This window comes from Lipophrys pholis (genome assembly GCF_963383615.2).
Source record: "Lipophrys pholis genome assembly, chromosome: 14".
Classification (NCBI taxonomy): Eukaryota; Metazoa; Chordata; class Actinopteri; order Blenniiformes; family Blenniidae; genus Lipophrys; species Lipophrys pholis.
In genome coordinates, this window is record NC_137633.1 from 2,180,051 (window position 1) to 2,195,863 (window position 15,813).

Consider the following 15,813-nt stretch of genomic DNA (forward strand, 5'->3'; position numbering starts at 1 on the left):
TGCTGGTTAGTGGCTTTTTGCCACTACCGGAAGTCAGCGCCCATTGCGGAGCCGGCCAGTAGACTGCACTGTCTAGAGTTTATAAATGTCAATGACAGTGGCTGTCAACAACCAACACGCACCTACCGCACATGATGGTAAACAAAAAAAAGATAATTAATAAATAGAAGTATCACTCTGCTACCAGCTTTTAAAGCTCTGGAGGTTATCGTGAATTTTCGATTAAAGGACAGAGAGCAAAGTGAGAAGTATAGATTATCACTGATAGTTTTTAATTGCCTGCTTCAAACCGAATCACGTCGCGTCTCTTATTGTTTCACGAACATTAATGTTGATTCAGTTAAACACTGAACCACGAGAGTTGTTTAACCTCCAGTCCGGTAGGGGGCGGTGAAGCCGTGTGTTGGTGCTCAGCTGTCAAACTAAGCAAAAGGACGAAAGTAGGAACGTTGTATTGAATCAGCAACTGTAGCCACCCGGACGATCTTATCAACAGCACGTAGTCAGCTGCCCTGGGTGAACAGGGAACCTCGCGCTCAGATTTTCAAACGTTAAATATATTTTATCAAAGTGCACGCGGCTTTCGGAGGATCCGGAGATTGACAGGTGACGCTGCCGCGTGCATACAAACAACCAGAGACGCACAAGTTTCGAGGGTTTGACGCTGTGGAGCCACGTGACCTTCAGTCCGCCGCACGAATCGTCCTCACCGTCTGAGCGGAGGTAAATATACACGTGAGTGAAATCAGACTCGGTTCTACTGTAGAACTATATCACATAGATCTGAAGCGTCTCCTACTACACCCGAGTTAGCATTAGCTGCAGTGTGTGGATAGTGACGCTGTCCTGTGCATTCCTCCACAGTGCCTGAAGATGGCGCTGCAGGTGACCGAGTCAGACCAGATCAAACAGGTGAGCACATTGACTCAGCAAAAAACATGCTGAGTCAGTACTTATTATAAGCCAGTAGTCTTTTTTTATTTTTTATAAAGTAATACATTACAGAGTATTTATCATTTTTGAAAGTGCAAAAGAAGAGGACATTTTATTTATTGACCTTGTTTGTGTCCAGTTTAAAGAGTTTCTGGGGACGTATAACAAAGTGACGGAGAACTGCTTCATGGACTGCGTCAAAGATTTCACCACCAGAGAAGTGAAGCCGGACGAGGTAAAGACAAACTGTTTACACCCGCAGGTCTGAGTGAGCCATCTTTATAGACATGCATATGTGTGTATCTCCATTAATATAAGTACACTGTTAACCAGAACTGAGGTATTGGCATGGCCACCATGTTGGATGAGGACATGCTTCTCCTCCGATTAGGGAATAAATCAGTTTGTTTAAAAAAATAATAATAAAAAAAAAAAATTCTAGATCATTTGTATCAATCCAAACCAGGTGTGTTGTAAAGTTAGTGAGATATATTTATTGAGTAGAGTCCTCATCTTGCTGTAGAGAAGAGGGTCCTCATCCAAGATGGCAGCCAAATCTTATTAGACTGAATGAAGGCAGTGGTGGAGTGACTCACTGCACCATCTGCTTGTATGAAGTGGTATTACAGGCTATGACTGGGTTTGCGTTGACATGTTTTTAAAGTAATCCATTACTTGTGACTTTACACACACCGTCATGAGGAACGGATTGAAAAGTGTCTCTCGATGTTCGTTTACAGTCGAGTTGCTCCGAGTCGTGCCTGCAGAAGTACCTGAAGATGACTCAGCGGATCTCCATGCGTTTCCAGGAGTATCACATCCAGCAGAACGAGGCGCTGGCGGCGAAAGCGGGCCTGCTGGGACAGCCACGCTGAGCCCCTCGTTACCACGGAAACAGACTTAAACTCCACATGCCCCACCTCCTCAATTTTTTTTTTCTTTATGTTGTAACCTGGGATTTTATTTAATGTTTATAATCAACTCCATAACTCATGTACTACGTTACTCTATCCTGAGTCGGGAAATAATTATGATTTGGAGAAAAAAAGTAAATTTTTATTTTATGTTCTGCGTGTATACATTTCTGTTGAATCTTTTCCCCTCGATAAAACAGGATTATTAATCAGTTACTGTTGGAAGAATTACATACACTCTATTTTAGTCTTGAATAGTTCAGCAGGGGCCGTTAAAGATCAGAGGGAGGTCTGGGCCTTTATCAGAGTTTAAAGAAACCAGAGTAAGGCTCCGTTTATACAACGTTTAAGTGAAAACCCAGTAAATCTCCTGGGTATTTTCATAGGTAAGCAATGCATTTTAGTGTTCTGTGTACTCGCTGTTAATGTTTAGCATTGTGTGGTTTCATTACAAAAACAAACGGCAGCAGCTGGTGGCCTGGCATGTTGTCTACATTGTTTTCAGCATTTCTGCAGAAACAATGCGGATTAACTTAAAATATCCATTAAGCGGGGCCAAAGACTTAAATCACCCTTCAGTGTTAGTCGGATTACATTAGTCATGCAAGTGGGCATGTCCACCAGTACTTTTCAGTCCAAAGGAAAAGTTTGATATCTCAGTGAACTTTTGGCTGAAATGAGTCGAAGCTGCAGGTGGAAACATATTTAAAAACTTTATTAGAAACAGCCACTTGTGCACAGTCCCAGCATGGCGTGTTTGTGTGTATTTACAGCCGTTTCATTCAATCCACCGCCGGCCAAGAAAAAAAACAAAAAAACACCACATAAAAAAGGATTTCAGAATAAAAGGTTACAAAGTTTTCTTTTAAAAAATATTAGAAATTCTTCTTTACAGGCTGTAAAATGTCATCTCTCAAACACGCCGGCTTTGTTTTTATTTACAAAAAAATTGGGGAGATTTTCCATCCGTCCGTCCCCCGACACCACAGAAGAAGAAGTGCAACCAAGTCCTCCAGAGGGACAACAGCGCCCCCGTATGGAAGATCAGAGCCAAATGTTTCAGCGCGTTTCCAAATGGGTGTCATGTCATCACAATAAGTCCAGAATCACAGGCAGTTTCCACTTATGTTTTTCTAAATTAACTTGTTTGTGTTCAGCGTAAAATAGAGGAAAAAAAACCCTGTTCAATCAGCTTCATTCGTTTTTCTGCTTTTGAAATAAAGTATGCCTGGATTACAATTAAAATTGAGTCTTAAATTTTATTTCAAAGTGGACAACAGTTCAAGTTTTAAACTTGATTTCAGATGCAAACAAAGTCTGTTAAATTTGATTGAGTTTAACTTCATTTTAAAAACTGAAAATTTCATTAAATTAAAGTGAAGGTTGAAATAATTTTAATTCATGAAACTAAAAGTTTTGACATGTATTCAGTTCCGATCTTCCGTACGAATAAAGTGTTGACGCTGATCTCGTTTCCTGCAGTGACCAAATTTTTTTTTTAAACATCTATTGTATGTTTTTACCAAAATAAAAGCTCTGATTCGGTATAAAAAAAAAGAAAAAAAAAAAATCAAAAACAGTCACAGCGGGAAGTTGGAAAAACTATTTTTTTTTTTTTTAGGAAGTCAGGGGGACTGACGTCACTCTGGAATGGGGAAAGGGGGCGGAGCTTAGAACAGAAGGCGCTTTTCTCTCCAACAATCAGTCCATTTGTGAGGGGGCGGGGCTAAGCTCAGCCCCTCCCCTCTCCGTATGTGGAGTATTTCCCATAAGCCACTGCATCAGTTGGCGTGCGCGTAGTCTGTGGTGTAGAGAGGGGGTGGGTCTGGGCTGGTGGGCGTGTCATCACCTGCACTCCACCGCCACGTTGTTTTGCGTGGGTGATGCCGAGGACGGACTCATGGCCGTGTCCGAGGACCCCGAGGAGGTGGACGCCGTCGTGTTGGACACTGAGAGACACAAATCGGTTATAAATTACAATTACAAACTCCTCTTTACTGGAAGAGCTTCGTTAATCCCGACGCAACTCAGTCCTCCTGACAGCAACATGAAACGGTAGCAGTGATTAGCATTAGCATGCTAAGATAATGGTCAGCTTCCTGTTCCAAGAGCCGCCTGCGTGTTGCTAGTTTATCTCAGCTGTTTTCTTACTGCTTCTTCCTGTTATAAGTTCATAAATCAAGTTTCTTTCCTAAAGAGGGAACATCCAGATTATAGAGCATCTTCCTGCTACTATACAATTGTGTGACTGTCATTAACACGGGATATTACAATGGAACTTTAACTAGAGACGAATCAGCAGCAGTCAGTGTTTCCTCACCTTCTCTCTCCTTCTTCTTCAGTCTCTTCCTGCGGCGGTCGATCGACGCCACTTCCGACTTCAGGCTCATGTAATACTTCCTGATCTCCTGCAGCTTGTCCTGCAGGAAGGAGATCCTCTCTGAGCTCGACATGTTGTCCAGCTCATCTGAGGAGAGAAGAGAGGAGGTGGACATTAGCCAAGTACCTGCTTCTGTAACTGCTGCAAGACTTTTCTACAAAACATTTAAGGAAAGTTTGATTTTAAGCTTCGATTTGGTTTATTCTCTGGTGTGACGGTTACCGAGCTGAAATGTCCACTTGTAGGCGCGCTGCGGCGACATGAAGCCGCCCTTCTCTTTACTGTGAGATGGAGACGACAGGGCCGGACATCGAGGAGACTTGTGAGGCTTCAGGGAAGACAGACGGGACTGATCCTCACTGTCACTGCTGTGACCTGCTGGGGGAGAGGAGGGGGGGGGGGGGGGGGGGGGGGGGTCAATGACAGCTCACTGATGGAAAACACACCTTTGTTTACATGTTAAAAAATAAATAAAAGAACTTCCACATTGACAAACATCTGTGTAGAAAGAAGCCAAGAATAGCAGGTAACGGATGTATTTATAAAACAGAGAACGGCACGTTGCTTGGAAAAGTGGATGTAAAGTTGAAAAAACTGTACAAAACATGAATTTACTGATTCCCTCCCAAGACATTCAAGTCAGTGTTAAACATGTAGCCACCAGTTAGAGGATTCATTCATTTACTGAAGTCAGTTGGACTTAAAAATGTTGCTTCTTCCATCATAGCCCCTCCCACCACCTGTGACATCATCGGCATGCACTCACCCGCCCCGTTCTTCTCCACCTTCCCCGGCGTGTTCGGCCGCTTCTGGCTGCGTTTCTGTTTCTTGGCGGTCGGGCTGCAGGTGGAGTCTGTCACACGCTTGTGACCTGAGAATCAGAAGCCAAAGGTCACCCCAAAAACCCGTGGACCAATCACGAAGAGGGATATGTGTGTGTGTGTGTGTGTGTTACCTCGCTCCTTGTCCTGTAGAGACAGCAGGGAGGTGGAGGAAGAGGAGGCGCTGCCATCACCACCAGGGCTGGAGTCCTCCTCTGGCTCCACCCTCATCGTTCCTCGCTCCTCTTCCTTGGAGGGGCAGAGGTCCTCTGGGCAGGGGGCGGGGCTTGGAGCAGTGGAAGAGAAGAAGGGCCGAACCAGTGCCTGTGGGAGGTGGGGGGAGGGGAGGGTGCTGTGCAGGAGGTGGGGCAGAGGGGGCGGGGCTGGTGGCTGCTCCCTCATCATAAGGAGGAGGTGCTCCGGCGCGGTGGAGGGTTTCTCCTTCTCGTCCGGATCATCCAGGTCAACTTCATGGCAGACCAGTGCTTCAGGGCCCATCTGTGGCTCCACCTCCTCAGCGGGGGCGGAGTCGGGCTCTGTGGTGACAGGAGGAGGCGTTTTGGCCTGCACTTCCTGTTCCTTCATGAACGTCAGGCACTCCTCTGCTACGTCCTCCTCCTCAGGGCGTGGCCACTCCTTTGTGGCACCCTCGGTTCTTCTTAGGGGGGAGGGGAGGCTTTTGGGGGAGACGGCCTCTTCCGGCCTCCTGGTGGGGCGGAGCTTCTTCTCAGCTCCTCTCTGCTCCGCTGCCTTTCGTTTGACCGCTGTGATGCTCCTCTCCTGCTCCATCTCCTCCTCGCCATCCTCCTCCTCAGAGGCGGAGTCTGTGTCCGAAGCGGCGGGGGATTCCAGGGGGAGGCGCTGTGTGGGGAGACAGTGGAGGACCACCATGGGCTCGTCCTGCCTCTTAAGTCCGCTGCGGGGAGGAGACGGTAGCCGCACTGTATGGGCGGGGCTGGAAGTGGCGGGCGTGCAGAGAAGAATTCTGGGAGGAGTCTCGCAGCCCATTTCCCTGACTATGGTCCTGCGACCTTTGGCCCTCGGCGAGGACACAGGAGTTGAGTGCTCATCTTCCTCTAGGACGAGCGACGGCCTCTCTGGAGTTTTAGTGAGGCCGTCAGGCGGCGGCGGCGGCGGCGTCCTGTGGGGCGGAGCCTCAGGTAAAGCTTCACGTCCAGGAGATGTCTTCTCAGAGGCGTGGACTGGTGCCGTCTTACCGGCAGGCGACGTCTTATTGTCCAAGTGAGTAGGCAGCACTGCAGCCTCTCCTGCAGGCTCCTCCCCCTGCTCCGCCTGCTCCTCTGATTGGCTCACGACCTTGTCGGCTTTTATCTGAGGCATGCTGGGACACGGTACTACGGCAGCAGCGGGCAACTGAACCGTCGTCGCCATGGAAACTGAGCTGGTGTCATTGTGCGTGGGGACATCGGTGACCTCGCTCTTGGCGTCCTCCTCATCTTCTGGCTCCTCTTCCTCCTCCTCTTCCGGCTCCTCCTCTTCAGCCTGACTGGGCGGGGCTTCAGCTCTCCCGCGCCATGGCGACGGCTTTTTGTCAGGCGGGTCCTCCGACCCGCTGTCGTCTGAAGAGTTCCCAGAATCTTCTGCAGGATGAGGGCAGCTGTTAGAGATCGATCAGCAATTCAACAAATCAGAAAGAAAGAGTGGGCGGAGCCAATCTCACCATTGGACGCTCGGTCTGAGTCGTACATCTCAGGCATCCTCCTCGGCCGTCTCCGAGGAGTGTCTGCAGAGAGGAGGAGAAACACTTCCTGTTTCTGTCTGACTTCACACAATGTTGTCATTCTTTAAATCGAAGCGTCATGTGACGTTATTTTACTTTGTGTGACTGTGTGCAGCATTATAGAGTACTCAGACTAAACAGCACCAACTAGTGGCCCTACATTAAAACTACATCGTTTTCAGAGCATTAACTCAAAAGTGAAAACGACACCCCCTTGTGAACTAGCCAATCAGAGGCCTGCTAAGCTCTGCGCACGCTCAGTGTGTCTTACTGTCTCCGTTGGCCATGCTGGACGGCGTGTCCATCCTCCTCCCCCCGTAGGACCGCCCCTCGCTGCCCGGGGTCTTGGAGACACTGCGGTTGGCGGAGTTGGCGGGCGTGGCCCTTCCCAGAGGACGGCCGCGCTTCGCTCCCATCAGCTTCAATGGCGGCCCCGCCGGCTTGTCCTCCTCCGACTCCTCCTTGTTCTGTCACGAGGAGACGCGGGTCAGTGACCTCACAGGGGAGGCGTTATCTCTCTTCGATCACCCCCCCCCGGTTCTCCTCCTCCCCTCTCCCTCACCTTATGCCTCTTCCTGGCTCTCTTCTTTGTTCCTTTCTCCATTGGCCAGATGATCCGATCGGCCTTCACCCACTCATCGTATCTGTGGAACACGAACACACATTGAGCTGGGAGAGCAGCGGGCAGGCGGCTGACCTCTGACCTGTGACCTCTGACCCCTGACCTGACGTTCCAGCCGTAGTAATGGACCAGGTAGAACTGCTCGCCTTTGTCCATGTCGGTCTTCTTGATGTGAGCTTCATAGATCTTCTGATTTTTCCCTCTGCCGTACTTTACCCGCACCTTCGTCCCCGTCACAGAGTCCCCGTCCCCGTCCTCGTCATCCTCATTCCTGACACACACACACACAAATATTCAATGTTCTTGAAAAATAATCTTGAAACTCAACGTGTCTGCAGGAGAGTCCAGAGAGGAAAGAGAAATTATATGAAATGAAAATCATTTATTACAGTGGAAATGTGAAATACAGAAATATTTTCTCACTGTTGTCCGACATGTTAAGATACTTTCTGGTTGTCAACATTTTCCTCAGAATTACAATCGCACCAGTTGCACCAGTTCAGTTTTATAAAAAAAAAAAAAAAAAAAGGAATCCAATATGGCCACCATTTTGTGGTGTCATCATATGCAGATTAGATTAGTACATTTATCTTATTGACCATTTCTCATTTACATATTGACAAAATATATATATATATAAAAAAAAAAACAAAGTACTGGGAAAGTTTACTTTTTTCTGACTCAACAACACCAAATTTTTTAATTGATATTTCACTCCTTTTGTTTAGTTTTTCCATAAATTCTACCATTGTAATTTTTCTTCTACTTCAAATATTTAGTTTCCAGTCTCACCTTTCTTCTCTCCGCCTCTCAGCCTCTTCGTCATCTTCCTCCTCCTCCAACTCCTCATCGTCGTCGTCATCATCCTCATCCTCCTCTTCCTCGGAGCCTCTTTCCGAGTCGTCTGTCCTCCTGTTGCTGCGCCTCCTCCCTTCCCTCTGCGGCTCCTCGCTGTTCTCTCCTCCTGCTCCTCCTCCTCCTCTCCTCTCCATCCTCATCCGACCCCCCACGCACCTCCTTCGCCCCTGAAACACACAGATGGGCGGAGTCAGAGTGACATCATCACTCCATTGCTGAGTCCCTCACAGACGCCGCGCCTCACCCTGCCAGAGGAGTGCCTCTCCTTCACCTCCTCCTTCTCGCTCTCACTCTCCGACTCTGCCTCCTCTCTCTTCAGCTCCACCGGCTCCGTCTTCACCGGCAGCGTGGCGGCCTCTCTAAGTTCCGCCCCCGCCGCCCTCTGATTGGCCAGTGTGGTTGGTGGGCGGGGGTTGTTGTGGTGTATGGTCCTGAAGGTGATGGAGGCGGAGCGGCAGTACTCCTCAAAGCCATACAGGTACCTGTGGAGGTGGGGGAGGGTCAAAGGTCAGTGGGGCTCACACAGAACCTCCTGAGCAGCGCAAAAGGTCACGTCTTACTTCCTGTAGGCCGTCTTCACATTGTAGGAAGCAGCCGAGTTGAGGATGGGGATCCCCAGATCCATGTAGATCTGCTTCCAAATGGTACCAGATTCGATCTGAAGCAGAGAAACAGACAGTCAGACAGCTGCTGGGAGCCAATCAGCACACACCAGTGTTATAACCCGCAACGTCAGGTAGTTACAACAATGTTATGACATGTGATGTCATTGTTTATGTACCTTGCGACAGCCCCCCTGCTGATAAACCAGTCTGAAGAGCTTGAAGAGGTTCAGATCTTTGTAGCCCAGAACTGGAGGCTTGTTAATGGGAGTCCCTGAAAGAAGAACAGTCAGACTCTTTACAGTTAAGCTCAATGAATGAAGTCTGAGCGACAGTTACTACAGGATAGAGAGTATCCAGGAACAGGGCAGACAACAGTGAGCTGGAAAGTGTCAGCTGATGGTCTCACCTCGATCCTCCATGAACTTGTAGAGCTGCTGCAGGAAGTGATCCCTCTCCTCCGGGTCCAACTCCTCCTCCGGCTGTACGAACAGACAGGAGGAGATCAGAGAGGAAGAAAAGGAGGCCAGAGGAAAGGGTCGGAGAAGAGGAGTGTTTCAGTCTCACCTCATCCTTGATGCGTTTCTTCTTCTTCTTGTCCTCTTCGTCGTCTTCTTCCTCATCCTCCTCCTCGCTCTCCTTCTCCTTCTCCTCATGGTCGTCCTCCTCCTCGCTGGAGGAGGAGTCCAGGATCTGACTCATGTCCATCTTCCACACATCTGGAACATCCCCGCTGCTCAGAAACTCCCGGGCTGCTTCAAAACCTGGACAAAGAGCAAGAGGGGGAAGAGGAGGAATAACAAAGTTTAAATGATTGCGACAGTGTAAGATATAAGTGTGTCCCGGTGCATTGTGGGAAATGGAGTCCCTCACCTCTCCTGTTGGAGAACTCAGACCTGGTGATGCTGACAGAGTTAACCACATGGACATATCTCCTCACCACAGTGGAACTACAGAAGAGGAGGAGAAAGAAGGACAACAAGGAGAATAGCAGCAGCGAAAGAAGAGAAAGTGAAAGAGCGCAGGATGAAGGAAAAGGAGGAGGAGAAAAAGATTGTTACAGAAACGGACTGAACATCAAATATATGCAGCGACAATTACATCGGCGCACAAACGAATCGGCCGCCGGTAACAAAAAGTGACTCACAACTTTCCGTCTGAGAAGGAGCGAAGCAGACACTGATCCTTCCTCACCACCTGCTCGTCGCTGCAGCTCGGAGACACCACCTGAAAGACCAGAACACATCAGCCCACTGCCGGAGGAGGAGGAGGAGGAGCAGGGAGACTGCAACCACACTGTCATACTACTGAACACACAGGAGGAAGTAGAGGAGCCGGAGGAGGAAGAGGAGTAAGAGCCACTTTTAAAACACTACATACAGAGAGAGAAATCATCTAAAGTTACAGTAACACTGGATAGTATGACTTTGACCTCCAGTAGCATTGTGAGGAACCAGAGTTACTTTTGGACCAGGACTGATCCTTCAACTCTCACATTAAATTCGACGGCTTAAAAAGTTGTCAACTGATTCAAAAAGCTGCAACGAGAGTCCCGACAGGAACCAGGAGGAGAGATCACATCACTCCATTATTAGCTTTCCGTTAAATCTACAATAGAATTTAAAATCCTCCTTCTAACTTACAAAGCTCTTCACAACCAGACTCCATCAAACCTTAAAGAACCGTTAGTCCAACATATCTCCCCAGAACAACACTTGGGTTTTCTAAACGTAGAATGGGAGGCAGAGCTTTCCCCTCTCAGGCTCAGTTTCAGTTAAGGAAAGTTAGGACTTTTCTTTTTAAAAAAGCTTGGTTAGAGCTGGTTCAGGACCCTGGACCATTTCCTAGTAAAGCTGCTGGAGGAGCTGAGCTTCTTTCCTTTTTCAGGCACCATGTGTCACTATTACATGTGAGCGAGTGGATCTCTCTTGTTTGTCTGTCCTCTCCTTTTCTCTTCTTCTATCCTCTCACCCAAACAGGAATAGCAGAAAGCCACCATCCTATACAGACGGGAGTGTTTTCCTTACCACCGTCACTTCTGCTTGTTCATGTGGAAATGTTGGGTTTTCTCTGTAAAAGTGCCTTGAAGTGACTTTGTTGTATTCGGCACTACATAAATAAAGTTGAATTGAATATACGTAAATAATAAAATTGTAATGGACATAGAACAAAATTACAAACTAATCGTGAGGTTAATATGACTGAATAACTCATTATGGCTCAGCTGGTTTGGACCGATGCGTTTTCAGGAAGTGTGAGGATTACCAGAGCCAGAAACCAGCAGCTGCAGTCGTCTCCACTCTGGCTGCTGCAAACTTTCCCCAACAGCTCATCGTTCATCCTTCTCCTGTCCTCGTCCTCATCCTCGCTGGAGGAGGACTCATTCTCCTCCTCAGCCCTGAACACACACACAGGAATCAAACAAATTGTCAAACCACTGCAGAGCGGTGGAGTGACGCCTGGTGTTGTTGCGGTGGTGTGACGCTTTGTGTTCGGTTGGTGTGGCGGTGTGATGCTTGGCGGTGTGGACACTCACACAGCCTGAGACGCGCGCCGGCCTCCTCGGTTGGACTTCTTGATGACCGGCGTACCAAAATGCTCTGGGTTGGTGAGCGGCAGCTGGTCGAGCGTCTGTGGGACGAGAAGAGTTGGTGGTGGAAGGATACACTGAGGAACGTAGTCCCACGGTCAGAGCACTCACCTCACTCTCTGCAAAGTGCCTCTCTCCTTTCAGACAAAGAGACGTCCGGCGGAGCGTCTTCTCATCTCCATCGTCAAACACTGAAACACACAGCGTTGAGTTTCTGAGTCTCATGGGAGCAACACTTTCACCTCCAACCTCTACTAACTACTGCTACAGAAGCCTGGCTTCAAAGGAGAGTCACACCCCAACTGATATAAAATGATTTTGTTCTGGTGAATTAGCCATTGGTGACAACATGAGGATCTCTGAAATGAACACGTAGGAGGTCAAATAAAAGATAGTCAGGTTGAGTTCATTTCTCATAATTTGTGGTTCTGTTGTCATGGAAGAGCGAGAGAGTCAGACCTCCACGGTGTAAAACCATCAATACATGTGATGGTCCACTGCGATCAGCTTTTTCTTAACAGCCAATTGTTGGAACGCCATCTACTGGATCACAAACTACATCGAGCTGTCTGACGCTCCTACAGAGACACTGGAACAGGACGTTCACACACACACACCCACCCACCCACACACACACTTCATTTGGTGTCGGCGGATTGGTCAGACAGCCAAGAGAAAATGTGACATCACGTGATATCAGGTCATTAAACGAAACCTTTACTCAGCATCATCACTCCTCCCCGACAGCCAATCACAGCAGCACCGCTACAAGCTCAGTGTCCCCATTCATTCTCACACGCAGGCTATTTTTGGGAAATGGTCACTTTCTCCCTGGTTGTCAGCAGCTAGACCGCCGTCCTGCACGTTCTCCATCTCTCCTCGTTTCAGTAGCGCTGAGCTGTTAGGACTTACCCACAGTGTACAGGCTGGCGTCCGTCAGTTTACTGATGATGGCTTCGCAGCAGAGACCCTCGTTGGTCTTCACCTCCACAGTGGAGCCCACCTGAAGCATATACACACCATGAAGACACCAAACACACACACACACAATTTATGACGATGCAAGCCGATAGAAACAACAGGTCTCACCTGTAGTGTTCCTTTAACCTGGTCGTCCTGAACCACCTGAGACGTGCTCTCACCTTTCAGGGCGACCTGCAGACACACATACAAAAAGTGACGGACTCACTCGAAGTACACGCACCACCTGCAGGAAGGAGTTTGAACTGGAACACCAGAGGTCAGTCCTGGTGCTCCACAAATGGAAAACACAGGTCTGACTCCACGTCTGTGTCTTGTAGTGTGGAGTTTGCATGTTCTCCCCAAGCAGGTTTTCTCCTGCTGCCTCATATTCCAAAGACTTGTTCGGTAGATAACCAGCTAGTGTGTGTGTGTGTGTGTGTGTGTGTGTGTGTGTGTGTGTGTGTGTGTGTGTGTGTGTGTGTGTGTGTGTGTGTGATGCTTCATCAGCTGGTGTCGGCGGATTGGTCAGACAGCCAAGAGAAATTGTGACATCACTTGACATCATCAGCTCATTTAGCGAAACCTTTTCTCAGCATCATCATACCTCCCCGACAGCCAATCAGAGCACACAGAGAGAGAGACAATATCCACAGGACAGGTGTGCGTGTCTCACCTTGACTTTCACCATACGTTTGACAGTCTTGATTTTGGCCTCACAGAAAGCTCCTCTGTATTTGGCGCTGACATCAGTTCCCACTTTCAGGTAGGCAGGCTCATCGGCTGCCTGCAAAACACACAAATATCCACACGCGCTCGGTTTGAAGACCGTCTTCTCAACTGCAGCGTGCAGAAGAGCACCTGTGAGCTTTTCAAACAAGCTGATGGTCAACAGCAGCAGAAGACCACCCTGAATATCTCTGCTGTTGGCTAGAACAGAAACCTGAGTCTACCGTTCACACAGGACCAGCATAACCAGACTACAGAAGGTCTAATGAATGCATTTCTGCGGAATTTGGTGTGAACGCCATGAAAGCTTGGATCCATCCGGTCTCGTACCAAAGCTTCAGCTGGTGCAGGAATGATGTGGCGATTTGTCAACTGAGCTCCAGTTTGAGGATTGTTGCGGACCTTGTCCACAGAGTACCATCGTCTGATGGAGCCTCAGCAGGAAAACACAGCAACTCAAATTATCTCAAATGAAAAGAAGTCACGAGTCCAACACACATTTCCCTGATCAGTCTGTAAAGTACTAAATCAGCCTCATCGGGGGACCAACATGAACTGACGAAGACACAAGACTACTGAGTCCAGCTGACCCGATTCAAACGCCGAGATGTTTCCTACTTGGACGAGCGAAAACATGCAGACAAAGTCCAGTCTGTGCAGTTCAGTGTTTCCAGTTCGTTAACTTTATAACCATCACGACACGTGTCAAAATTATACAAGTGTTATTACATAACTGGTTTAAAGTCATGTTCTCGTGTGCCTGCTCCTAACCAGGAAATGGGACTTTCCTCAGATGGTAAACTTCCCAGCCCAGGGTCACCAGGTCCATCAGATCCTGGTCCTGAGAGGTTTGATATCATTTAATTCAACTGCGCAGCAACTGACTGATAACAGGGGCAAAAACCTCAGGCCAGGTCTGGATTCTGGGACCGGTACAACCATCAGAAGATGATACCAGAACCAGACTCTGGATCCAGGTATATTTAGCCTAAACCAGACTCTGAAACTGAACCAGATGTAGATGTTGGTCACTGCTTCCATGTAAATGGTGGACTTGCTGGGGTACAGGGTCACGGGAAGGAGCCGAACGTTCTAGACCGGGTCTGGGGGACGTGGACATGGCGTTCTCTACTGCAGCGCTTCGCTGTGACCCGGAGCTCGGCTGGACCTTCAGATCTCGAAACTGGACCATGTGAGGACCCGGAGCTCAGCTGGACCTTCAGATCCTGAAACTGGACCGTGTGAGGACCCGGAGCTCAGCTGGACCTTCAGATCCTGAAACTGGACCATGTGTGGAGCTCAGGTCAAACACTCACCTTCATCTCTCCGGCTATTTGAGGGAGTCCAGCTCGAAGGACTTGGGGTCACTGAAAGACACAGACAGAGGAGACTGGGGGTCAGAGCCTGAGGACGGGCAGGACGCGGCCAGTTGAACTGTCCCGGGTACGTTCGTGCTAAGCTAACCCACTAGCCGCTGAGGCATTCTTTCGGTGCAGCCCCCTCCCTCCTCCTCCTCCTCCTCCTCCTCCTCCTCCCGGCTCGGATCACAGTACATATGTGGCACTAACACCAACTTCCCCGGCCGCCTTCGGCTTCTCCGGGTACGGGGTGGTCGTTTTCCCCGTGGGCCCGGCGAGTCGAGGTGTCGAGCCGCGGGTGAGGCGGAGCGCTCCTTCCCGCTCCGCTCGCCGCTCCGCCGAGTCACGTCGCCATCACGGCTCGCCATGTCAGCTAACGCTTGGCTAACTCCGCCACCTCCGCTCCGCGAACCAAAAAAAAAAAAAAAAAATCCCGACAACCGCCGGCAGCGGGGCAGTGCACGATCCGCTACCGAGCCCCGGTCCGAACTCCGTCCGGGGGAGAATAAGAACCGAGCGGCTCCACTTCTGCTCCCGGAGCTAAATTTAGCTAGTTGGCTAACTAACGACCCAACTAGCTGGTTCGGGGCGATTTAAACTGCCTGTTAGCGGCGGCGGACGGCGCTCACGAGAGCCGGGGACCGGCGCGGACCGTGAGCGGAGCTCCTCCCGGGCGGGACGGAGGTGTGACACCGGACACAAGGAGCGCCGTGACGGATTTATTTATTTAATACGCGGCTCTTCCACAAAGGCGCAGGAGCTTCACATTTCTTCGCCGCAAAAACAAGCCGCCTGCCATTCAATGCAACGCCGCCGCCGCCACCCACAGACACCTCCCGGCCTCCCCTGTCCACCCGCCCGGCCTCCCGCCGCCCCCGGCACGCCGAACGCGTTACCCGATGAAAGTTGGAGTCGGGCTCCAGGATGAATTTGAAGGTTTTATACTCACATTACGGCCGCAGCTGCTTCCCCTCTCCTCGGCCTGCGAAGCGATACACGAACAACAAGCTGTTGAGCCCCGAGCTGTGTTTCCCCTCACCCGATTGGCTGTGGTGACAGTGGCAGTCGCAGTGGAGAAATCTGATTGGCAGAACGATTCCTCCATTTCGATAGGGCCCGTGTCACCGTGAAAAGTCATTGGCCGATACAAACGCGGCGCCACGAGGGAAATGACGGCAACAATTGGCGGTCAGTCCAATCAGGAGCGAGGATCACAAGGCTCACATACGACATTGGTGACACGCGCTTTGCGGCCAGCAGCAGCGCATCGCTATTGGTTGAGCGGACTTCCTTGTCGACGCGGAA

The 15,813-nt window shown here is 49.5% G+C and overlaps 2 protein-coding genes across 3 annotated transcripts; one reads left to right on the plus strand and one right to left on the minus strand.

Annotated features, from left to right (window-relative positions):
* Positions 1-442: 442 nt before the first annotated feature.
* timm9 (translocase of inner mitochondrial membrane 9 homolog) lies at positions 443-2,002 on the plus strand. 2 transcript variants are annotated; one of them, XM_080480550.1, is made up of 4 exons: positions 443-723; positions 865-912; positions 1,073-1,168; positions 1,674-2,002. In XM_080480550.1, the coding sequence occupies exons 2-4, from the start codon at positions 874-876 to the stop codon at positions 1,806-1,808; spliced, it is 270 nt and encodes an 89-aa protein (XP_080336676.1). In that variant the 5' UTR covers positions 443-723; positions 865-873; the 3' UTR covers positions 1,809-2,002. The 2 variants fall into 2 exon arrangements, with proteins under 2 accessions (XP_080336676.1, XP_080336677.1); XM_080480551.1 differs by having other exon boundaries at positions 452-735.
* Positions 2,003-2,547: 545 nt separating this feature from the next.
* Positions 2,548-15,535, minus strand: arid4a (AT-rich interactive domain 4A). Its single transcript, XM_080480552.1, has 25 exons — positions 15,458-15,535; positions 14,467-14,517; positions 13,098-13,208; positions 12,551-12,616; positions 12,374-12,464; positions 11,573-11,652; positions 11,408-11,502; positions 11,137-11,269; positions 10,019-10,098; positions 9,745-9,821; positions 9,439-9,635; positions 9,281-9,353; positions 9,051-9,145; positions 8,830-8,927; positions 8,514-8,751; positions 8,204-8,436; positions 7,515-7,682; positions 7,352-7,433; positions 7,061-7,256; positions 6,730-6,792; positions 5,183-6,649; positions 4,994-5,098; positions 4,450-4,602; positions 4,168-4,314; positions 2,548-3,796 (listed from the first exon to the last, which is right to left on the minus strand). Exons 2-25 carry the CDS (start codon positions 14,470-14,472, stop codon positions 3,693-3,695), a joined length of 4,158 nt encoding a protein of 1,385 aa, XP_080336678.1. The 5' UTR covers positions 14,473-14,517; positions 15,458-15,535; the 3' UTR covers positions 2,548-3,692.
* Between the last annotated feature and the right edge of the window lie 278 nt (positions 15,536-15,813).

Bases quoted from the DNA above. Each gene is read 5' to 3' on its own strand.
- timm9 (XM_080480550.1), top strand. From the start codon at position 874: ATGGCGCTGCAGGTGACCGAGTCAGACCAGATCAAACAG. The intron at 913-1,072 runs GTGAGCACATTG...GTTTGTGTCCAG, and splicing joins AGTCAGACCAGATCAAACAG to TTTAAAGAGTTTCTGGGGAC. The intron at 1,169-1,673 runs GTAAAGACAAAC...GTTCGTTTACAG, and splicing joins GAGAAGTGAAGCCGGACGAG to TCGAGTTGCTCCGAGTCGTG.
- arid4a (XM_080480552.1), bottom strand. The intron at 11,653-12,373 runs GTAAGTCCTAAC...TGTGTGTTTCAG, and splicing joins CGCCAGCCTGTACACTGTGG to TGTTTGACGATGGAGATGAG. The intron at 11,270-11,407 runs GTGAGTGTCCAC...GTGTGTGTTCAG, and splicing joins CGGCGCGCGTCTCAGGCTGT to GGCTGAGGAGGAGAATGAGT.